This window comes from Daphnia magna, linkage group LG2 (assembly GCF_020631705.1).
Source record: "Daphnia magna isolate NIES linkage group LG2, ASM2063170v1.1, whole genome shotgun sequence".
Lineage (NCBI taxonomy): Eukaryota > Metazoa > Arthropoda > Branchiopoda > Diplostraca > Daphniidae > Daphnia > Daphnia magna.
The window spans coordinates 1,605,200-1,630,004 of NC_059183.1; the positions used below are offsets into that span (position 1 = coordinate 1,605,200).

General features: G+C 39.1%; 2 protein-coding genes and 2 pseudogenes across 2 annotated transcripts; all 4 read left to right on the forward strand.

Annotated features, from left to right (window-relative positions):
- Positions 1-1,979, forward strand: LOC123470219 (annotated as a pseudogene).
- A 5,971-nt stretch (positions 1,980-7,950) lies between these two features.
- LOC116917741 lies at positions 7,951-8,524 on the forward strand (annotated as a pseudogene).
- A 656-nt stretch (positions 8,525-9,180) lies between these two features.
- On the forward strand, positions 9,181-13,466 carry LOC123470260. Its single transcript, XM_045170362.1, has 6 exons — positions 9,181-9,491; positions 9,659-9,938; positions 10,159-10,369; positions 10,594-12,114; positions 12,158-12,716; positions 12,836-13,466. Exons 1-6 carry the CDS (start codon positions 9,181-9,183, stop codon positions 13,464-13,466), a joined length of 3,513 nt encoding a protein of 1,170 aa, XP_045026297.1.
- Positions 13,467-23,778: 10,312 nt separating this feature from the next.
- Positions 23,779-24,376, forward strand: LOC116917739. Its single transcript, XM_045170233.1, has 3 exons — positions 23,779-23,792; positions 23,937-24,065; positions 24,214-24,376. The coding sequence occupies exons 1-3, from the start codon at positions 23,779-23,781 to the stop codon at positions 24,374-24,376; spliced, it is 306 nt and encodes a 101-aa protein (XP_045026168.1).
- Positions 24,377-24,805: the final 429 nt, after the last annotated feature.

The following is a 24,805-nucleotide window of genomic DNA, read 5'->3' on the forward strand; positions in this document are numbered from 1 at the left end:
TACTGCGACATTTTGCTGCACGTACCAATCAAAAACAAAACCATCTGACGTATCTTCTGACTCTCCTTAAAGTTCACGAGCCATTACCTCATTATTCTTTACTGCCAAACACTGGAAAAGAATTAATGAAAATCGATGGACTTGACTTTCCAGCATCAATAAATGACCCAACACAAAAAAACTGTCTAAAGCAAGACTGATTAACGATGGCAAATACTTTCATTTCGGAATTGAGAATGCATTAAAAGGGGAATCCGTTGGACTTATCCATCGTGATGCTGACCATCTCCAGTTTGTTGACGTCTATCTCCAGAATCCAGGTCTTTTGCCAAAAAACTTGCGCGACAGAGTAAGTGTTTAATTATCTGTGGAGAGGCCTTTACTTTGAACTTTAACACAGGCAACTAGCTGTTTATGTTTGTATTGTCTGATCTTGTATTTGAATTTTCCCATTTATGCCGAAAATGCAAAACTACAAAATACTCCTGTATGCTTTTGGTTCGTTTGTATTTTGATGAAATAGAATTAGTCTTTTTTCTAAATATTATGAATTTTACCAGCCGTAACACACTATTATTAATCTAAAAAGAATTACATTTGCAATTAGATTGAAGCTTTTGACACAAAGTCCCAAATTGAGCGAGCTAAGGCTATTTTGAAGGGAGAACTTCACGCTAGACATATTGATACTGTAACGGCAGTACCTCATTACAACGTCAATATCCACATCGACGAAGCGAAACTCAACGAGGATAAGAATGCAGTAACTATCACTCCCATTCTAGGAAGAATCCATTCGATCCAACCAACAGCAACACACGAAGAAGGTACCAAAATCATTTTGGACACATCTGTATTTGTAATTGGGTTTTATGTGGGGAAGGGAAAACCGGATGACATTTGTCCCCATTGTCCCATTGTCCCCATCGAATTCAGATAGTGCGTGCCTTCAAGCTCGTTGTTTGACAGCTTCGCTTCGTTGCATAATAGCGGATGGGCCCATGAGGTCTTACTTGAAACGGACAAAAGGTCATTCAGGGTACTGGTCATGTGATCGTTGCATTCAAAAGGGAGAAATGGTTAATCGTGCCATTCTGCTTCAAGGAAAAAAAGTGTCAATGCCCCAAGGATAACTGACGCGAACTTTTAACGTTCCATATAAATAGCTTATCTGGTGACGAACACTTGAAGGATATTAGAAATGTCAGTCCTTTCGTAAAAATGGATTTCCCAATGGTTATAGGGTTTATAATAGATCCCATGCACACTGGAATAAAGGGAGCTTTTTCCCGGCGATTTGAAGGTTTTATTCTTGTTCCAGAAGAGGGGAAACTAAGTAGTACCAAGATTGACGAAGCTGATCGTCGAATTAAATTCTTTCATTTATGTCATCCTTTTGGATTTGACCGTTATGTTGGCAAACTTTCAACTTGTAAAAATCAATTCAATTCAAACAAAAAAAAATTCACGTGAAACGCAATATATTGTACTACTTACTATATCCCCTTTTTCAAGGAATTCTTGATGAAACCAATCTTGAACATATAATGCTTTTACAGTACAGCATGTTGCTGTTGGGAGCATTTAACAAAAAACCAGTCTCTAGAGCTAATATCATTGAAGCCCAAAAAACATTTCAGAGATATTCTTTTGACCTTACCGAACTGGGTATCCCTTGAAGGTTTGAGAGCCATCAGGTGACTCATCTATGGGAGGACGTTGAAAAATATGGGTGCGGCGTTGAGACTAATAGTGCTTTCCCTTTCGAAAGTTTTCTAGGCTTCTTTCGGAGATGCTTGCGTAGTGGCAATCTTCAAGCAGAACAAATTAGAAATCGTTGTATCGAAAAGAGTAAATTCCAGTTACCAACAACTTCCTGTGGCATGATAATTGAAAACAAAGAGCAATTGGTTTTTGAAGCCAAAAAATTAAAAAAACAAAAAAAAACAACGCCTTTTACAATTCATCGATAAAGGTGATTCCTGACCCAAAAAGCTTACGTTTAATAACTTTGTTCTGACTAATAGATTCCCCAACAATGTATTCCTATCGGATAAATTCAGCGTTTTGGCCTGCATTGACATTGTCAATAACGGGGGCATGGTACAAGTCATCTCAAAAAAATTCCTCACTCTTGAAAATGCTTTTCAGAAACCATATGTGTCTTCGAGGTTTCATATTTATTCTGGTTCTAACCTGAGTTCTCAAACGTTTGTGCTGCGTCCCTCTGAAATTTTTGTTAAAATGATGGCTCTTCCTTTGAACCCATTTCCCCCTATATCAATTGATAATGTTGGTTTGCAATGGTATTTGGTTCCTTTGTTCCACTCGTATGAAAACGGTAACTGATAATACATAGCCTGCTCATGAAATAAATTTTCGTGTCTGCATTCTTTTAATAAAGTTACAAATACTGTTTTCGGGGGGGTTGGCAACTCGCAGAATCTTCGTACAGCCCTGGCCAGAATCTCCCTATCTGTCCTCTCATAGAATCTTATAGAATCTCTATAAAATCCTGATTTGTCGTACACTCAAATTTTGATTTGCCAAGCCCTCCACTGTTTTTTTCCCTTCGTTATGCCCAAGTCAAGTGTCACCGGCTAATGTTTTCCCTTTTTCGTTTGTTTCTGCATGGAAGGATGGTATAGTGGTTAGCGTACTCAATTTGAATCCCTATCACTGAAGGTTTAAATCACAGTCATCATCTCAATCATCAGCTAGTATAAAACCGTTTATCATTGAAATAGTATACTCTCATACAACATACCGTACCGAAAAAAATTATATGACTATGCAATGCTTTCCATCAACGTTATTGAAAGTTTTGTTAACTTCGTGTTTGCGTAGGCATAAAGTATAGATAGTATTTTGCTACCTCATTGTTTATTATACAATAATTTGGTGTAGTGGTTAGCATGCTCGCTCGTCATTGTTAGAGACTATGGTTCAAAACTTGGTATATTCTGGAAATTGAAATAATTTTTAAAAATTAATTCCATTTGCATGGCTGGAGGACTTTTCAACACTCGTTGGCAAATGAATAAAATACTTTATTTATTTTGTATTTTAATTCCATTTTTTAATGTTTAATATATCACTAATCACGAAACGTCAGCCCTCCATTTTATAACCGCTTATAACTGTGTTAAATCGGTTGACCATCGATCGCCGACGAGCGATTGGGTTGGGCTGGCTTTTCCCTTTTTTTCTTACCTTTCCTCTTTCGAAAATTGAGATTCCAACCCAAAAATGCCAAAAAAACGCGTTGTTTAACCATCCCATTTAACGCAACGCATAACAAGACGGGAAAATTCTCCTCTGGTATAAACTCATAATATCACAGTGTATTCACATTAAATACATTTATATCTGATTCTGTTTGCATCTAGAAATATAAACTCATACTATCACAGTGTATTCACATTGAATGCAAGTATATTTGATTCTGTTTTCATGTAGAAGTGTAAACTCATAAAATCACCGTATATTCACATTTAATACAAGTATATTTGATTCTGTTTACATGAAGAAGTATAAACTAATAATATCACAGTGTATTTACATTAAATACATTTATATTTGATTCTGTTTGCATGTAGAAATATAAACTCATATTATCACAGTGTATTTACATTGAATGCAAGTAGATTTGATTCTGTTTTCATGTAGAAGTCTAAACTCATAATATCACAGTGTTTTTACAATGAATACAAATATATTTGATCCTGTTTACATATAAAAGTAAAAACTCGTGGTATCACTGTGTATTCACCTTGAATACAAGTATATTTGATCCTGTTTACTTATAGAAGTAAAAACTCGTGGTATCACAGTGAATTGAATACAAGTATATTTGATCCTGTTTACATATAGAAATAAAAACTCATGGTATCACAGTGTATTCACATTGAATACAAGTACATTTGATCCTGTTTACATATAGAAGTAAAAACTTATGGTATCACAGTGTATTCACATTGAATACAAGTACATTTGATTCTGTTTACATGTAGAAGTATAAACTCATAGTATCACAGTATATTCACATTGAATACAAGTATATTTTATTCTGTTTACTTGTTGCAGTATAATCTCATAATATCACAGTGTATTCACATTAAATACATTTATATTTGATTATGTTTGCATGTAGAAATATAAACTCATATTATCAAAGTGTATTCACATTGAATGCAAGTATATTTGATTCTGTTTTCATGTAGAAGTGTAAACTCATAATATCAAAGTGTTTTCACATTGAATACAAGTATATTTGATCCTGTTTACATATCGAAGTATAAACTCATAATATCACAGTGTATTCACATTTAGTACAAGTATATTTGATTCTGTTAACATGTAGAAGTATAAACTCATAATATCACAGTGTATTCACATAAAATACATTTATATCTGATTCTGTTTGCATGTAGAAATATAAACTCATATTATCACAGTTTATTCACATTGAATGCAAGTATATTTGATTCTTTTTTCATATAGAAGTGTAAACTCATAATATCACAGTGTTTTCACATTGAATACAAGTATATTTGATCCTGTTTACATATCGAAGTAAAAACTCATGGTATCACAGTGTATTCAAATTGAATACAAGTACATTTGTTTCTGTTTACATGTAGAAGTTGAAACTCATAATATCATAGTGTATTCACATTGAATAAAAGGATATTTGATTCTGTTTTCATTACATGCTTACACTCATAATATCACAGTGTATTCACATTGAATACAAGTATATTTGATATTGTTTACAGATAAAAGTAAAGACTCATGGTATCACAGTGTATTAAACATTGAATAAAAGTACATTTGATTCTGTTTACATGGAGAAGTATAAACTCATAATATCACAGTGCATTCACAATGAATACAAGAATATTTGATCCTGTTTACATGTAGAAGTTTAAACTTATAATATCACAGAGTATTCACATTGAATACAAGTATATTTGATTCTGTTTATATGTAGAAATATAAACTAATTATTTCACAGTTTATTCATTTTGAATGCCAGTATATTTGATTCTGTTTTCATTTAGAAGTGTAAACTCATAAAATCACAGTGTATTCATAATGAATACAAGTATATTTGATTCTGTTTACATCTAGAAGTGTAATTTAATAGTATCATAGTGTATTCACATTGAATACAAGTATATTTGATTCGGTTTACATGTAGAAGTGTTAACTCATAATATCACAGTGTATTCAGATTGAATACAAGTATATTTGATTCTGTTTACCTGTAGAAGTATAAACTAATAATATCACAGTGATTTCACGTTGAATACAAGAATATTTGATCCTGTTTACTTGTAGAAGTAAAAACTCGTGGTATCACAGTGTATTCACATTGAATACAAGTACATTTGATTCTGTTTACATGTGGAAGTATAAACTCATAATATCACAGTGTATTCACATTAAATACAAGTATATTTGATTCTGTTTACATGTAGAAATATAAACTCATAATATAACAGTGTATTCACATTGAAACATTTATATCTGATTCTGTTTGCATGTAGAAATATAAACTTATATTATCACAGTGTATTCACATTGAATGCAAGTATATTTGATTCTGTTTACATGTAGAAGTATAAACTAATAATGTCACAGTGTATTCACATTGAATACAAGTATATTTGATTCTGTTTACATATAGAAGTATAAACTAATAATATCACAGTGTATTCACATTAAACACTAGTTTCTTTGATCCTGTTTTCATGTAGAAGTGTAAACTCATGGTATCATAGTGTATTCACATTGAATACAAGTATATTTGATCCTGTTTACATATAGAAGTAAAGATTCATGGTATCACAGTGTATTCACATTGAATCTGTTTACATGTAGAAGTATATACTCATAATATCACAGTGTATTCCCATTGAATACAAGTATATTTGATCCTGTTTACATAGAGAAGTGTAAACTCATAATATCACAGTGTTGTGACGGATAGCCCAATTCTCCCCTCCGGGTCAGAAGCGGCTTCTTCGTAATGATCCCCGCCATCCACCCTTATCTTGCACCAAATTCCTCCCTTATAACTCTGGCCCGTATTCCCCTTACTTTTCTTGTTTTCCCGTATTGTCTTTCGCGACACAGTGAATTGTATTTCGCCTTGCTGGCACCTTGGCCAAAGTCTTTCTCTGTCTTGTCGACAATAAAAATGTATTAAGACTACTTGTGGCAAATCGTTTGTCCTTATTTAAAATCTACAACTCTAGCGTCGCGCAATCATTGCCGTCGCACATTTGGTGCATCGACCTTGCATTTCGAACTCGAATCTAAATCGTAAAATTTGATGCACACCTGGTGCATTTGAAAGAAAAATCGGTGTTTCTTGTGGCGTCTCTTGTGCCGTTTCACGAAATTGTTCCCCAGTCCGCAAACTGTTATCCGAGTAAACCCGTGGCATCTTATCGTCCTTTTGCGTTTCTGGTAGGAAAAGAGCATTCCCGATTATTCCCTTTTGTATCGACACCTTTTAAAGGTGCTCCCGATTGTCATAGTATTTGTAACACGACGGCATTGACGCTCTCCGTAACGCGTTCGGAAGTCATTCGTCAAGTATTACACCTGTTTAATTATTCCCTGTTGTAAAATTGCGATAGGTGTAGTTAAACTATTTGATTATCTAGACAGTCCAAACAACGGGAGAAATATTTTTCAGTAAACTTATTTTTTAAAAAATTCCTCGATTCCCCTTAAGCTCCTTTTCTATTTAGTTCATTGCAAATTAAAACTATTTGGTGATTTTGTCTAGCTAGCATATTGCCTAAATTTTTGCGAAGTAATTTCAGTAGAAACGATAAAGTCCATTTAAATTCGATCTGGCAACACAGCCGAGACGAAGGGAATCGGGAAACTAGGGAGAGCCAGCTACTAGCAGATGACGCTCTCTCTCTTTCGCTGACGACGACCGCATGGATAAGAGCTCTCCCCACATTTCTCTCTCAAATTTTTTAAAGTAGTTAGACTTGAAAAGTCCACGCGCTCATAGCAAGTCTTGCTACTCCATTGGCAACTCTTTTTCATTGAATTTCTTTGTTGGTCGGATATTAATTTTGGTGTGGTAAGACTTCTTGGATTCTACCTCATAACATAACAACAACAAAAAACTTGCTCACCAGCAGATTCTTATGGTATCCTTTGATTGCTCCATTTAGCAATCCGAATAAATATATATATATTTTTTTTCACACGCAGAATTGCCCACCAGGCGGTTGTAGTAGTTAAAATCTCCATCCAACCAACAAACAAATTTCATTCTCGTAAACTAGCCATTTGGTAAAAAACAAAAAATCACTCTCTCATTCGTGTGGCTACTCGCCCATCCTCCTTTTTTCGAGAAGCCACGTGGCCGTTACGCTTCAAAACTGCCTCGCCGCCGCAACAGCCCGATATCCTGCGCCATCCAGGCCGCTGTTTATGAAGAAAGAAGAGCATTACGACGTCAAGAAACAGTTCAGCAGCCTCGTCTAAGAGAGATTGATCAAAATCAGCAAGCAAGTCAAGCCGCAGTCAACGCGGCCATTCAAGAAGCAGAAAGAATATTGCAAGCTATTTTGGCCGAACGAGCATCAGAAGAAGCGGCAAAACAGCAAAAAGAAGAATCAGCCGCTAAACCTGAAGAAGAATTCAACGCCAGCACATCTCAAGACCAATATCAAGATTTGCATCCTGTTTCTTAAACACACGGTCCTAGTGATTGGTCCTAAGTTTTTTTCAAAACTCATTGGGCCATCTTTCATCGGTCCTAAGAGCCAAGTCCTAGATCCCTCGTGATCCATTGGGCTAGCTTCTAATTGGGCATACTGAATTCACTCTCTAAAAAAAAAAAAAAATAAGGCGCTCGGCTGGTTTTTTATCGCCCATCATTCATCACAATTCAGAAGACTTTTTCATCCTATCATGGCGAAATCGAATTCAAGACCGCTTAGTCGTAACGCTGATAATCAGACAGAGCCAAACGGAGATTTCCCGCCATTGTTTGATGCAAAAACGAGGAAACAACTCAGGGCGAACGAAAAAAGAAGACTGACGAATCTAACCAGAAGGATAGAAAATCACATGGCAGAAGGCGGTAGCAGAACCGAATTGCAGTTCTTAAGAAAAGAGCTAGCCAACCAGCTGGAAGAATGCACAAGAGCTCACAACTTGTATCGCCAGACAAACGACCTAGAAAAAGAAACATCCGATGAATGGATCATCCAGCTGGAAAACGTCACCGCAACCTGGTACGGACGCATCGACGAATACATCCGCACGGTCAATCGACTACCTTCAGCCGCCCCCAGCATTCCAAATTCATCCGTCCGAAGCAGGCAAAGCATCCGGAGCAATACATCGTGCCTTAACCCAAACGATCCCAGAGCTTCTCAGCAGCAAGAAAATGAATATCCTTTCAACGACCAAGACTCAGCTTCAGTCAGCGAGATACACGACTTGCCTTCCGATACGGAGGACGAGGATGAGGACGACGTAAAACAACGGCTGGTTGAAGAAAAGTTGGCGAGAGAATATCTGGAAAAAAGATTCCAGATCCATGTTCAGGCGGACATGGCAGCAAAAGAAAAAGTCGGTCCCGAAAAAGAAGAAAATGCTGACACCGTAGCGTTGACAGAAGAATTAAAAAAAACCTTCGGCTACAAATGAACCAATGGAAGCAGAACCAGGATGCAGAAATGGCAAACCGCATCAAGCTGGAAAAGTCCTTACGGGACGACATCGACAAACAAAAAAAAAAAAAGAAAAAAAAAAAAACCCCCCAAAAAAAAAAAAAAAAAAAAAAAAAAAAAAAAAAAAAAAAAAAAAAAAAAATTTTAAAAAAAAAAAAAAAAAAAAAAACAAAGTAATGAAACAACATCAACCAAGGCAGCGCACGACACGGAGTCCCATAAGCAGCACCAAGGAGCAAGACCCAAGAAACCAACAGCCTCCGCGGGCAACTAGGATTCCGGTCCGCCACCTTACAGTGAAGATGACGTTTCAACCGGCACGGAATCAGTACAATCGTATCAGCCGCCTCATAAAGACAAAGATAATTATGTAAACAACTGGTCTTTCAATCTGAATGGCAAAGACGAGAGACAACCAAGACAAATTCATGGATCGGCGCATTCCGTTTTTCGTCTCCCGAAGATGGACCTCAAGCCGTTTGACGGCGACCCGAAGAATTGGCAAGATTTTATCGCTATTTTCCGCGATTTGGTTCATCACAATTCCAGTCTAACAACGACTCAAAAAATTGCCATTCTCAAGCGTTGTTTGACCAGCGAAATACGTGATGGACTTGGTGATTTGTTAAGCAGTCCGGCTTTGTATCAAGAAGCATTACAAGAGCTGGAATCAACGTACGGACATCCCCAGATCGTGTCGAGGACTTATATTCAATCCCTCATTCAGCTACAACGAGTAAGCATGAATGATTACAAGGCGCTATTGAAATTTTCGTAAGCGGTAAGCGGAGCAGTAGCCCCACTGAGAAGCGGTGGCTACCAACACGAATTACAATCATCCGGTCTTTTGGACATCATCGTAACCAAGCTCCCTTCCGAGGTACAAAGCAGGTGGGGGAGACAAATCGTGAAGAATCACCCTTTCAGTCAAACCCTCCAAGACTTCGCCAGCTGGTTCAGCAAGTTCGTCAAAGGCGAAATGGTGGCAAAACACAGTCAGATTTCCCTGACACCTATAACGCCAGCAAAACCAAAAAGCGCATCAAAACTGGGCCGGCAGCCCGACAACAAATCCGGATTTTCACCGACTATCAACGCAGTCACGCATCCAGCGAACTCCGGCGGATCATTATCGTCAAAAGTGAAGAAGACGCAGCAAGCAGAAGCGCCTCCAAAGAAGCTAATTTGCCTCCTCTGCAAAGGCGACCACCGCCTGGGACAGTGCAAAACTTTCATTGAAAAGTCGTTCGAAGAAAGAATCAAAATCATGAAAGAACACGGATGCTGCCTCCGATGCTTGAGCAAAGGACACATGAGCTAGGACTGCACTAGCCGAAAGAATTGTACCGTGAATAATTGCGGCCAACCGCATCACTCACTATTACACGACTCTCCGCGCTTGACCCTAACCGAACCCAAATCAATTTTTAAACAACCAAAGACAGTCACGCTACCCTTAAATGTAGCGACAGTCTCCGTCGACGACGACGAGTCATGCACGGTGCTGCAAATAGTACCAGTCACCCTGGAAGTGGACGGAAAAACATTGGAAACGTTTGGATTCCTCGACCCGGGAAGCCAAGAAACTTTGATTTTAGACCGAACATCAGAAGAGCTCGATCTCGACAGCGCTGAAGACATTACAAAGCTAAGTACATTCCACGGTCAAGACCCGATCATCCAAATGAAGAAAGTGAAATTCAACATTCAACCCAGAGACGGAAGCCAATAGTTTCCGGTAAAAAAGGCTTACTCCGTTCCTAAACTTAATGTCAACGCCCAGCAGATTAATGGCCAGTCACAAAGCGTGAATGGAGTTATTTGCAAGACGTCGATCTGCCACACATCGACGCCAACAATGTTTCCATCCTTATAGGCCGAGATGTTATGCGCATCCATAATGTACTGGAGCAACGCAGTCCACCCAACGGAACCGAAGCGCCAGACGGAATCCTTACCCATTTCGGATGGAGCATCGCAGGACCAGTTCCAGAGTCACTGCCGAAACGACAAAATTACCGTCCCAGCTCCGTCGGACATATTTCATGTCAACAATCCGACGAGGTTTTAAATGAAGCTGTCCAACGATTTTGGAGAACGGAATCGTACGGCGTCGGGCTTTCCTATCAACAAAATTTATCTCCCGATGATAAAAAGGCATTTCGCATTCTTCAAGATACAATCCAGCACACCAGCTTGCGCTACGAAGTCGGTTTAATGTTAAAAAATCCGGAATTAAATCTACCGAACAACGCTGAAGTCGCCTTCCTCCATTTCACGTCATTGGAGCGCCGTTTTAAAAAGGATCCGGTGTTTGCTAAAAATTATGCGGCCGTCGTAAACGAGTACATCGCGGCCGCCCATGCCAAATTAGTGAACGCCAATTCTCCTTCAACTCGCGGCCATGTATGGTACCTGTCGCACCATGGAGTCCCAGTGGCAAGCAAACCCGGAAAAGTTCGGGTAGTTTTCAATCCGTCGGCGCGCTTCCGCGGCACAACTTCAAATGAAGAGCTGTACAAGAGCCCGGATTTACTCACGTCTCTCATCGAAGTTTTACTGCGTTTTCGGCAGCGTCCGTGCGCAATTTCTGGCGACATTCAGAAAATGTACCATCAGGTAAAAGTGCCGGAACACCAACAATCTTTATTGCGCTTCATCTGGAGAGAACCGGGCAGTACCGAAGACCCACAAACATTCCAGATGACTGTCCACGTCTTCGGAGCGGTCTCCTCACCGATAAGCTGCATTTATGCTCTGCGACGGACCGCAGAAGATTTTGGACCCCAATACCCAAGAGCCGCAGAGAAAGTTTTGAAGAACATCTACGTAGATAATTATCTTGATTCAGCCGATACTGAAACCGAAGCCATCGCCCAGCGCCAAGAAGTAACCGATCTTCTCAAGCACATAGGATTTAATATGGTGCAATGGATGTCATCGTCCCGTCCCGTGTTGGCCTCTGTCAATCAGGCTGATCTAGCAAGAGGGCTGGATATCACCACTGACCCTTTGCCCGTTGAGCGCACCCTCGGAATCCTTTGGGATTGCCAGCACGACGCGTTTATGTTTAATTGCAACACCCGACTCGACGTCAAAACGAAGAGGCAAGTCCTGCAAGAGATCGCATCGATCTTCGATCCATTGGGATTTCTCGTTCAAATCGTGATGGTGGCCAAAATCCTGATGCAAGATATCTGGCGTTCCGGAGTCGAATGGGACGATCCGCTTCCTCCGGCGCTTCTCGACATTTGGAAGCCGTTGGTTTCCGACCTGCCCGCGATCTCAACTTTAAAAGTTCCCCGCTGCTTTCGTCGATCGACCCAACCATCGGATAATCAACTGCATGCCTCGGAATTAGGATTAGTCGCTTGCGTATTTCTTCGCGCGTCATACGGTGAATCTCATTTTGGCCTCACTCTGATTATGGCAAAATCAAGAGTTGCTCCTCTTCGTCAACTTTCAATTCCGCGGTTGGAGCTGCAAAGTGCTGTTCTCGGCGCCCAATTATGCGCCACCAACATCAAGGACCTTGGCCCGATCGCATCCGCTGTCTATTATTGGTGCCTTTTCGCAGACAGTGTTACAATGGATTCACTCGAAAACGAGCAAATACCATGCCTTTGTGGCCCATCGAGTGACGGATATTCTGGATAAAAGCGAAGCGACTCAATGGCGCCACATTCCCGGAGAGCTTAATCCCGCCAATGATGGATCCCGAGGTGTGTCCACTGCCTTCTTCACCACCCAACATCGCTGGTTTCGTGGCCCCGATTTTTTATTGATGCCTGAAACGGCCTGGCCGCCACCGACCAACATTGCCGAACCAGAAAATGATGACCCTGAAGTCTCACCCGCCAAATGGATTGGTTCAATTCGAGTTCCGACCCCTCATCCTATTTTTGTGTTGATTCAACGGTCTTCCGATTTCATCAAAATCAAAAGAATCGTCGCCTGGCAGCTGCGCTTCCTTCGGAATTATTCTCTTTCACTGAAAAAGTATGTCATCCCATTATCTCGATGGCTCACTGCTCCAGAACTGCGTGATGCCCAAACATTATTGATTCGGGTCGATCAGAAGCATCATTTTGCAGTAGAGATTAGGTTTTTACGCATAGGAAAACCCTTCCAATCACATCAAAGTTGGCCACATTGACCCCCTTTATAGACGCGTGCGGAATCATTCGGGTGGGCGGCCGGATCCAGCATGCTTGTCTCACTGAAGACACCAAACACACCATCGTCTTGTCCTCCGACAGTCAACTGGCGATAATGATTATTCTTGACCTCCACAATCGCCTTACTCACGCAAAAACGGAGCGTTTGCTGCATAATCTCCGGGCGACGTATCATGTTCTGCAGCCACGGGCCACTTTAAAGAGAGTGATTCGTCCCTGCTTCGAGTGTAAGCGACGCTACAACCAACCGGTGTGTCCGCTCATGGGTCCGTTGTCGGCCAGCAGGATCACAACTCATCAGTGGCCATTTACACATGTCGGGATCGACTACTTCGGCCCGCTGCATGTCTCCATGCTTCGACGGATTCTGAAGCGATACGGAGTGATGTTAACGTGCCTGGATTGTCGAGCCGTCTACCTTAAACTTGCTGATTCCATGGACCTCGATTCATTCATGATGGCTTTCGCCCGTTTCACAGACCGTCGTGGAGTTCCCCTTGTCTGCTACAGTGATAACGGAACGAATCTAGCGGCTGGAGAACAGGAGATCCGCGATGCTATCGCTCAATGAAACCCGGAAGCGTTGGCCAAAAATATGGCTGACCGAAATATCGAATGGCGATTCAGCCCTCCCGCTTCCCCTCATTTCGGCGGATCATGGGAACGGATGATCAAGTCCAACAAGCTCGCCATGCGAATTGTTTTAAATTAGCGAGTCGTCACTCAAGAGGTGCTTGCCACCGTCTTGACCGGTTTTGAAGCTTTGTTGAACGCCCGTCTATTGACTCCAGTGAGCAGTGATCCCACCGAAATCGAGGCTCTCACCCCAAATCATTTTCTACATGGACGGCCAAATATCCAACTGCACTCCGACTTCAACGGTCAACCGCAGTTGCTCAGCAAGCGGCGTTGGATGGACGCGCAGGAAATCGTCAGCCACCTTTAGAACCGCTGGATGCGAGAGTATCTCCCGACTCTAATTGAACGGACGAAATAGCTCCGCCCTCGGCGAAACTTGGCTGTTGGAGATGTCGTCCTTATGGAAATGCCCAACCCGAAGAGAAGCGCCTGGCCAATCGGCCGCATCGTTCGTGTAGAATTGGGCTCGGATGGAACTGTCCGGTCTGCAGAAGTAGAAGTCGCGCTCTTCCTGGCAAGAAGGGCCGAAAAAATCTTTCGGATATCATGTCGAAAACTACCTGCTACATCCGTTCAGCACACAAGCTGTGTTTACTCGAGGCGGATGATCAAGAAGATGTTTTTACCATTGAAAACAGGGCGGGCAATGTGACGGATAGCCCAATTCCCCCGCCGGGTCAGAAGCGGCTTCGTCGTAATGATCCCCGCCATCCACCCTTATCTTGCACCAAATACCTCCCTTATAACTCTGGCCCTTATTCCCCTTACTTTTCTTGTTTTCCCGTATTGTCTCTCGCGACACAGTGAATTGTATCTCGCCTTGCTGGCACCTTGGCGAAAATCTCTCTCTGTCTTGTCGACAAGAAAAACGTATTAAGACTTCTTGTGGCAAATCGTTTGTCTTAATTTAAAATCTACAACTCCAGCGTCGCGCAATCAGTGCCGTCGCACAAGTGTATTCACATTGAATACAAGTATATTTGATCCTGTTTACATATAGAAGTAAAAACTCATGGTATCACAGTGTATTCACATTGAATACAAGTATATTTTATCCTGTTTACATATAGAAGTTAAAATTCATGGTATCACAGTGTATTCACATTGAATACAAGTATATTTGATTTTGTTTACATGTAGAAGTATAAATTCATAATATAACAGTGTATTCACATTGAATACAAGTATATTGGATTCTGTTTACATGTAGAAGTATAAACTCATGGTATCACAGTGTATTCACCTTGAATACAAGTATATTTGATCCTGTTTACATATAGAAGTAAAAACTCATGGTATCACAGTGTATTCACATTGAATACAAGTATATTTGATTCTGTTTACATGTAGAAGTATAAACTCATATATAACATTGTATTCACATTGAATAAAAGTATATTTGATACTGTTTACATATAGAAGTAAAAACACGTGGTATCAGAGTGTATTCACATTGAATACAAGTATATTTGATCCTGTTTACATATAGAAGTAAAAACTCATGGTATCAAAGTGTATTCACATTGAATACAAGTATATTTGATTCTGTTTACATGTAGAAGTATAAACCCATAATATCACAGTGTAATCACATTGATAACAAGGATATTTGATCATGCTAACATAAAAAAGTAAACAATTATGGTATCACAGAGTATTCACATTGAATACAAGTATATTTGATCCTATTTACATATAGAAGTATAAACTCATAATATCACAGTGTAATCACATTGATTACAAGTATATTTGATCATGTTAACATATAGAAGTAAAAACTTATGGTATCACAGTGTATTCACATTGAATACAAGTATATTTGATTCTGTTTACATGTAGAAGTGTAAACTCATAATATCCCAGTGTATTCACATTGAATACAAGTATATTTGATTCTGTTTACATGTAGAAGTATAAACTCATAATATAACAGTGGATTTACATTGAATACAAGTATATTTGATCCTATTTACATATCGTAAAGAACCAAAACAATTTATTCTTCATTCTTTTTCTTATTTTTCCCTATCCTTTATTCTTACGTAACATTTATTTTTTATACGCTCCTCTTTTCTATGTAATTTCTTCCTTAGACGTCTTTCAGAATGACTTACCCTTCAACGTTTCAACTTGATTTTCTTGTAGTTCAACCTTCACGAACCCCATATAAAATTTTTTTGTTCTATAGCAAATAGTCTAGACACCGTTTACAATTCAGTTCCTTCTAGAGTTGTTCTCAAATTTTTTATTCTACTGAAAATATACTTCACAAGAAAAGACAATGAAAAAGTAAGTTAAATGATTAATAGCTTACATTTGGTTGCAGCGGAGTCGAACTAGGCTTCCGTGTTAAGCTGAATAGCGTCTGTTTTATGTTTGTTGTTTGTTTTAAATTTTTATGGTAATAAGTGTTACTTTTTGCCTTCTCTTCGTTTATTGGCTTTCTATTTGGGTGAAATTTTTGTTAACTTTTCATTGTTATAAAAGAAGGTGCTTTATTAGAAATTAGATCGTTATAAAAGATGAGGACAAATGAGGATAGCGGTTTAGAAACCACTTTAGGAAGAAGATCTGTAATAAAAGGGCCACTAATTCAAAGATTTGTTCGATCAGTACGTGAAACGTTCATTCCCTTACGATCAGGAGGCGGGTCGACGTCAATTTTGAGAAATATCGAAAATCTATGTGTCGAACTAGATAATGATAGCCCACATCAATCCGATATTGATCTTCTTGATTCCAATGAAATTAAATAATTGAGAAATGATGATCAGTGGAACGAAGTACTTAATGTGCAAGTATCGTCACAAGACAAAACCGGAGTCGAACCCCTGATAGGCGAGGAGACAAGAGAATTGCTATCATATAATCAACTTCTAGAACAGGCTCGGGAAATTACGGACCTTGAAAAAACAACAGATAGGGTAGAAAACACAGGAGATATCTCTACAGATTTCCAAAACCCAGAACTAATAAATGAAGAGAACCAAGATCGGGCATGGTTTTATCAGCAATACGGAAATACGAGAATAACGGAAATTCCTGTTGACGATCTTATTTTTGAATTGCAGTATTTGCTTCGAAATGAAAAATAATAGAGTTAACAAACAAAGAAGTAGAAACAGCCTTAAGAGCATTACTCTTAACCGAGCCTACAATTTTGACACCAATTGAACTCTTTAAACACTGTTGTCTGAGGTCATTCTACGAAGGTTCTGATTCAGAGTATGAATCAGTGCACTCGTGAGAACAACAAAGTAGTTAGTACAAAGTAGGTCAGAATCAGACTTAGTGCCCAAATCTTTAATAACAATCGAAACTGAGGAGGAAATTTCTAAAAACAGCGCGCCTACAAAAATTCTAAGAGCAGAAAATCCACACGCAAGTTGATCAGATTCCTTTAGATTGTCCTTAATCGACTCCTAGTACCACAGCAATCACTTGTCCGGCGGTTAATCATTCACAGTCAAGTATGAATACTCAAACTCCTCAATCACACTTAGCGTCCACTCCATGTAACTATTTACCTTATCAAGGACTACAAGGTCGGAAAATCTCCTTTACTCTAGCGTCGATCGTTGACCAGTTAAACAAAATCATGCAAAACAAACCGTCAGAAGAAACAAACCAAGACATCTCCATTAAAATATACGTAAAAGAATTCAGCCGTTTGATGGAATCCGGAATGGATTATGATGATGCTTCTAAAGCAGCTGACTTTATTGTGCAACACGTTCTAACGAATGGTAAACGTTGCATTAATTCCTCTCAGAAAACGAAGCATAATGGACAGCCTGTTTTTACAACTAGCTATCAGCCTTTATATCTTACCTCAACCCCTTTACAAACACAACCACTTAATTAACAAAACCACGCGTTAACTGGACAAAGTGTAAAAATTCCAAGCATGTACAATAAGCAAAGTAATAACGGAACAACTCCAAAGTACTCATTTACCAGCTCAATTCCTAGAATGAATCCCTTAGTAATATGTTTGTCAAAAGTAAACAGTATAGGAAACACAACAATTTTATTTCTAACGCCATCGATAAAAATAAAAAGTTACAACAAAGCCAAGCAATGACGTTATTTAGTAACGTCGGAATTTATGTAGACCGTGATCGCTCCGGTCGCTTTGATGACTGGCTTGCACGTCTAGAATCAGTACTGGTTTTAGGCAATTTTGAGGAGTCAAGAAAAATTATCTTACTACGCTCCAAATTGTATGATGAAGCGGCTGATGAGTTTGATCACTTTAAACTAGAAAATCCAAATAGCGAGCAAATTCACGGCAGAGTAAAGGAGCGTTTAATTAAACTTTTCCACTCTACAGAGACCAGGTCTAAACAAAGCGTTGAATTTCATAATATGCAACGGGAACCCGAAGAGAATATGAGACGTTATGCGAATCATATACGCAAGGCCTTCCACTTAGCGTATCCTATAAAATCCACGATAGATAAAGCAACAGCTTTTTCCAGAGAACAAATCTTGATGGACAGGTTTCTGGAAGGGCTGTCTTTCGACGTCCAGACCAGACCAAAGTAATAAAGAATTCGAAACTTTTGAAAAACTCATAGAACCTAATAGAGAATGGAATAAAGTAAAGGAGGCTTTAGATCGCCTTAGTATACAGGTGGAATCAAACACTCACCAATTTAGAAGAAAACATGGAGAAAATACAAAGGCAATTATTTACCAGTAGAAACGTGAGTTTTACACAGCGCTCCCCACAGTCAAACCCTCCAATCAATAAAACATGAATTTATATTTTTGTGATTTTCACAACGATTGCTATCACTCAATAAGCAATTGTAAAGCAAGGGAGAGTCAAGCTAATGATAAATGTTTTCGTTGTAAAGAAATTGGACACCGAGCAAACTTTTTCCCCCAGATAAAAAATGTGTAACCCAGTCTTCCAGAGGGTTATGACGGAAATGGAAAAAAACTCACTTCGTTTGATGAAAGGGGAAACTAAAAACTACCAATGTAAGCGTTGGGCCCCTCGGTGGAACTAAGAAAAAGCCCCGACAACATATAAATATTTTAGCAGTAAAATCAACAGTGCCTAGGATAAGAATAAAATAGGAAATTTTTTTGTAAAGGCGCTGTTTGAAACTGGAGCCAAGAGAAGCGTTATTAGAAGCACATTTTTTCATAAGCTTAAAGAAGGAAAGGAATTAATTCATTTCACTAAAGAGGTAGATGTGGATCTTTTCAGCATAAATGACAGGCACCTCGTCGCGGAAGGCACAATCACCGTTAATTTTTTTGTGTCAGAAAAACCGCCACGCTAAGCACTTCTGCAGAAATTCATCATCGTAAATGGAATTGTTGAAGATTGCGTTCTATGGCGGATGCACTTTGTAAACATCAGTTTATTTATAACGGAAGACAACAGTCCATCTACCGAGTCCCGGAAATTGATCACTTCAAGGAAACAGAAAATCCCTTTGTGATTAGCAAATCTTAGAGAATTCCTCAAAATTCCACTAGTCTCCTAGGGACTAGAGAAGAGGAAACTCACCCTTTCAACCCTCTCAATTCTTTTCATTTTGTTAGATGCTGTAATATTCCGTCCGGGCTTTCCTGAAACCCTACATCTCTACGACACCAAATCGTTCGCTCCGTGTGGTGGCTGTTAATAGAACAGATAAAACCATATTTCTACCTCGCCTTACAGTGTTAGGAACCCTTCGTATTTCTAGACCTTCAAGAAAGGCTGTTGAAACAATGGCTTCAATTGGCGTAGCTTCAGATCCAATCAACACAGCAGCCGTTGAGTCGGCTCTTCCAGACAAAGATAAGGAAAACAAAGAAAAATTGCGTAGATTAATAATAAATTATTATAACAGTTTTGCTTTTAAAACAAGTGAGTTAGGCCATACTACTTAAGTAAAACATGTCATTGACACACAAGGACAAGGTTCTATTCGTCAAAATATGGCACGTCTCCAAAACAAAAAGGGATAGCTAAAAATATCATCCTGGAACTGATGCAAAATAAAATAATTCGTTGTTCAATGTCCCCGTGGGCAGCCCCGATAGTATTAGTAAGTAAGAAAACAGGGGCTGTCCGTTTGTGTCTAGATCTTAGAAAATTAAATGCAATTGCAAAAAAAGATTCTTTTCCTTTACCTCGTATTGACGACGTTTTAGATTTACTGGTGGGACAGAGGTATTTTTCCACATTAGATCTTGCCTCTGAATATTGGCAAACTGAGCTCGAGGAGGAATCCAAAGAAAAAACAGCCTTCATAGTCGATGACAATTTGTACGAATGGAATCGTTTTGCGTTTGATTTAACCAACGCCCCGGGAACGTTGCAAAGACTAATGAATTCAGTTTTACGAAGAGTTATTGGAAAGATTTGTCTCGTTTATCTTGACGACATAATAATTTTTTCAACCCTTGTTAATTACAAAAGACCTGGTACAGTAAAATAATTACAATCTTTTTTGGGACTAGCCAGTTACTACAGACGATTTGTCAAAAATTTCTCTACCGTCGCCCACCCCTTGTTATCACAGACTAAAGGAAAACCTACTGATAGTGTAACTTGAAAAGCAGATGAAATTGCAGATTTTGATTACTTGCAACAATGTTTAATAACAGAACCTTTCTTGATATACCCGGATTTTTCAAAGGAATTTCTGATTTACACGGACGGAAGTAACTATAACTTAGAAGCCGTCCTCTCTCAGACGAAAGACGGAAAGGATTAACCTATAGCCTATACAAGCAGACATCTTAATAAAGGGGAAATCAAGTATTCGACAATAGAAAAAGAGGCCGCAGCAATAGTGTTCGGGATAAAACGTTTCCGACATTACTTACAAGATCAACCTTTTGTTATTGTAAGCTATCACAGGCCTCTTCAATGGTTGCAGACATTTAAAGACGAAACAGGGCGACTAGGTAGATGGGCGATTTTTTTATCTAATATGAAATTCAGTGTTCAGTACCGACCAGGTCGAGTACACGAGAATGCTGATTTTCATTCAAGAATACCGATGAATCTAATATCTGTCATTCCTACAGACAACAACGTAATGTGTCAAGAAAAGCAGAAAGACTCTCTGTGCAAGGCGATCGTTACAGTTTTAGAACAAAATGAACCTTGGGAAAAAGAAGATGGACCGATGCCTTCTTGGGTCAATGAAATGGATTATTTCTTTGTTGAAGATAGTCTTTTATGTAAACACTACGAACCTACGTCAGTGAAAAAAAGAAACTTGGAACGGTGTCAAGTGGTTGTTCCACTTTCTCTTAGAAAGCAACTTTTACAAGAATACCATGATTCCTCATTGTCAGGACATATGGCAACTAGGCAAACATTCTTTCGTCTAAGGGACCAATACTATTGGCCTACCATATTACGGGATGTTAAGGAATATTGCACTTCTTGTAAACCTTGTGCGCTGGGACGTCGAGTGCACAGTGCGAAAGCTTATCTCAACCCGTTAGACATCGCTTCAAAACCTTTTGAAGTATTGGGCTTAGATTTTCTAGGTCCAATCAAACCTCATTCACTTCAAGGAAACAATAATAAATTAGTAATCACGGATTACTTTTCTAAATGGATATAAGTCATTCCTCTTACCAACTGTACCGCCCTTAGTACTAGTAAAGCCTTATTAGAACGAATTATTTTACATCATGGTCCCCCGAATGCAATAATTACAGATCGAGGCAGTAATTTTACTTCTGAATTGTTTTCTGCGCTTTGTAAAGCTTCAAACATTAAACGCATGAAAACAACTGCGTATCACCCTCAGACTAATGGTAAAACAAAGAGATTCAACAAAATTGTTGTTGAAATGATAAGGAAATATTTGGAGAATGGATTCGAGCGGTGGGAGGATATTTTAGGCCCCGTTGTTTTCGCTTATAATAATTCTGTCCACTTGTCAACACTTGAGACTACATATTTTCTAAATCACGGTCGTGATCCAGTTATGCCGGTTGATCAATTCCTCCGTCCTCTTCCCCCAGTAATAGTTACTCCCTCAGACTATAAAAGTCAAATTATGAAACGCTTACACGAAGCCTTTCAACTTGTCAAAATCAATCTTTCCCAAGCTCGTGAACAACAAAAAGCCCAGTACGATAAACGCGTAAAAGAGCAAAAATTTAAGGTAGGAGATAAAGTTTTACTGGATATGCGAACGCCCTTGGCGGAATTAGTAAAAAACTCATTCCACGTTTTATAGGCCTTTTTCGAATTTTCAAAGTAAGCCACAATAGTACTGTGTAAATACAACAAGACTTAGGAAAACCAACTCAGCTTGTACATGTGAATCGAATAAAACCCCTATTTGAGTCAATGATCTGGAAAGACGAACCAGGTGTCGACTTTTTAGATGTAAGAATTGAGAAACAGGCCGAAAAATTCGTACAAGAAAACGCAGATGAACTTGAAACTTTTCCTCTACCCCTTGAAACAAACCTTTAATCTGAGTTAGAACAAATTCCTTGTGAAAAAGAAACTCCTACTCAAAATTTTATGAGACCCCCACCCACAATTCCTCCTACTCAAAATTTAATGATTAGTTCACCAACAATTTCGTTACCTCCCAACCGGATTCCAGAGACGTCAACCTTAACCATACAACCAGAGCGTCACCTCGGCTTACATCCGTCATATCTATCTGATTTTATGGCTTTATGGAAAGAAAAAGATGCCGAGTCCCAAGCTGTCATTGTTGGCAGGAACAAAAAGAAAAAAGTGATACAAAGTAAACTTGATTATCACATCATTAACTCAAGCTCCCTTAAATTTAAACAAATCAGAACTCAAGGGGAACTTGACGGAGCGATATTGGTAAGTAGTTTCAGTTTAATATAGCTGCCTATTTGTCACTGTTGTCAATGAAATGATACTCATTTAGTTGACACACTTTTTGCTTAAAAGCTTATCCAGTTATATGATTTTTTTGGGGGGGTTTTTCAGAATCATATTATCGTTGATCTGATGCCATTCAGTGAAATAGAAAAGGAGGGGTTTCAAGCGCTTGTAGGGGGATTGATAGGTCCGCTTGTCATAAAAAGTCGGCGTTTCATGGCAAGGCTTCTGAGCAAGAAATACGACAAGAAAAAACAAACTCTAATTGCTGAATTGCAACAGATTGAACATATTTCAACTACAGCTGACTGCTGGACCTCTCATCGCCGCAGCTTTCTATGGGATGACAGCTTACTTTCTATATACAGCTACGACGATATTATTCGTCGTAGTGCGTGCCTTGGTGTTCGACGTGTCTATGGATCTCACACGTACGATGTGCTGGCCAGGGAATTGCTGATATGCACGCAGAATTCAAAATTACTACAAAAGTAAACTGCCCTATAGCTGACAATGGGTAAAATTTTTTGAAGGCTTTCAAGATGTTTCCATCGAACGAAAAAGAAGGCCGTCCTCCACGAAGCTCCTCTAATATAACTAAAGCTGAAGCTGAAGAGCTAGAAGACTGTTTTTATTACGACGACAAAGAAGAAGACGACGTAGTTTACATTGATATAGGAGAAATTTTGGACTGCCATTCTAATGAAGCTCGCCCGTCTTTAGAATTTTCCGAGAAAGAAGAAGATTCTGAATTAGATTCTGACACTGAAATTTGCGACCCTGATTCGCGCATTCATCTTCCCCGTCATTTTCGATGCACTTGCCATACGTTGAATCTTATTGCAACAACTGATGTAAAGAACATAGACAATCAGCAATTTTCGAAATTAAAGAAGAGTTTGGATAACAAATTGTTAGGAATGTGATATAAACAAAGTCGGAGCTCACTGGCTTCCGACTACATAATGGAGAACCTGTGTGAATTATTCATCATTCATAACACCACAAGATGGAACAGTTATTATGATGCTTTGTGCAAAGTAAATTATTTTCAATTGAAAAAACACGAAGAATTTTATGCTACCATGGATCATTTCAAACTGAAAAAGCTGACAAATACAGAACATGAATTTCTCAAAGAATTCATCAAGATCATGAAGCCTATAGCTGACGCCTTGGATGTTTTCCCAAACGAAGAAAAGATGTACGTCGGTTGCGTTTTGCCTGTTTTGACGATGTTAAAGGAAAAACTTGTAAGATTCCAAGACGATCGAAGTATCATTCATTGCGTTCCGCTGGTCAACTGTCTTTTGGAAGGTGTTGAAAGAGGATTCAGTCCCTTGTTTACCGATACCAATCTGATTCTTGCGGCCATTAGTGATCCACATTTCAAGCTATCATGGATTTCAGAGGGTGACAAGTTGAGCACCATTGATCTTCTTAAGAAAGAAGTAGATCGACGTGCAAATGCATCCGTTGAGTAAGTATAGACGTAATGTTAATACAGTGCAACTCGTCTCATTCACCAGTTCACCTATTTGCTTTCCTAATTTAAAGTGCGGCTGAAAGCAGCCTTGATGAGGCCAGCTTAAGCGACGGATCCCCGACGAGAAAAAAGAGAAAAAGAAATCTGTTTTTGGATGGCCTAAGAAAGAAGGTGACCAGTGAAATTGGTGAAGTTGACAGGTATTTTAATGACACCGTCCCTGGTTCTCTAAAAGACCTTGATCGTTTTCCGACAATCGAACATATATTTATGTAAGTAAAATCATTAATAAAGCTTTGCATCTGATACAAAAGCCAATAACAATAACATTTCATTGCTTACTTATAGAGAATACAACAGCGCGCTACCATCATCGGCTGCATGTGAACGTCTGTTCAGCACTGCTGGACTAATTTTTGTTCAAAAACGTTCGAATTTATCGGACAGCAATTTTGACAAACTCCAAACTGTTTTCTTAAAACAGAATGGAATTTCGTCTCGAAACTGGTAACTTTGCCCATCAAAAACTTTTTGCGTTTAACTTAAGAACAAGAAAATACAAGTTTTTGATCCAGACTATTTTTTTTGCAAAGAGCGAGAGTGAAAATTGAGCTAGAGCACGCTTAATTATTTTTTTGGTGAGCTAGAGCGGAAATCCGCTCACTTTGAGGCACTGAGCGTAAAGCTCAGAGCGCGCTCGTGTTTCATTGAGCTATGCCCAATTCTGACTTTAGAAACTGAGTGAGCTAACTGTGCGATAAGCTCACCCATTGATGATATACCGGGAGAGATCAACGGATCCGTTTCTCACAACCTAGTGACCATTGTCTAGAAAGAATCGTTAAGAGAATTTCAACAGTGCAAACTAAGAATTGTGGAAACAAGTATAGCTCAATGTTACCTTACTAACAATAGTGAAATAGAAAGAATTCGTGACGTC

Bases quoted from the DNA above. Each gene is read 5' to 3' on its own strand.
- LOC123470260 (XM_045170362.1), top strand. From the start codon at position 9,181: ATGGACCTCAAGCCGTTTGACGGCGACCCGAAGAATTGGCAAGATTTT. The intron at 9,492-9,658 runs GTAAGCGGTAAG...AAACCCTCCAAG, and splicing joins AAGGCGCTATTGAAATTTTC to ACTTCGCCAGCTGGTTCAGC. The intron at 9,939-10,158 runs GTGCAAAACTTT...AAACAACCAAAG, and splicing joins GGCGACCACCGCCTGGGACA to ACAGTCACGCTACCCTTAAA.
- LOC116917739 (XM_045170233.1), top strand. The intron at 24,066-24,213 runs GTATTTTAATGA...GCTTACTTATAG, and splicing joins GAAATTGGTGAAGTTGACAG to AGAATACAACAGCGCGCTAC.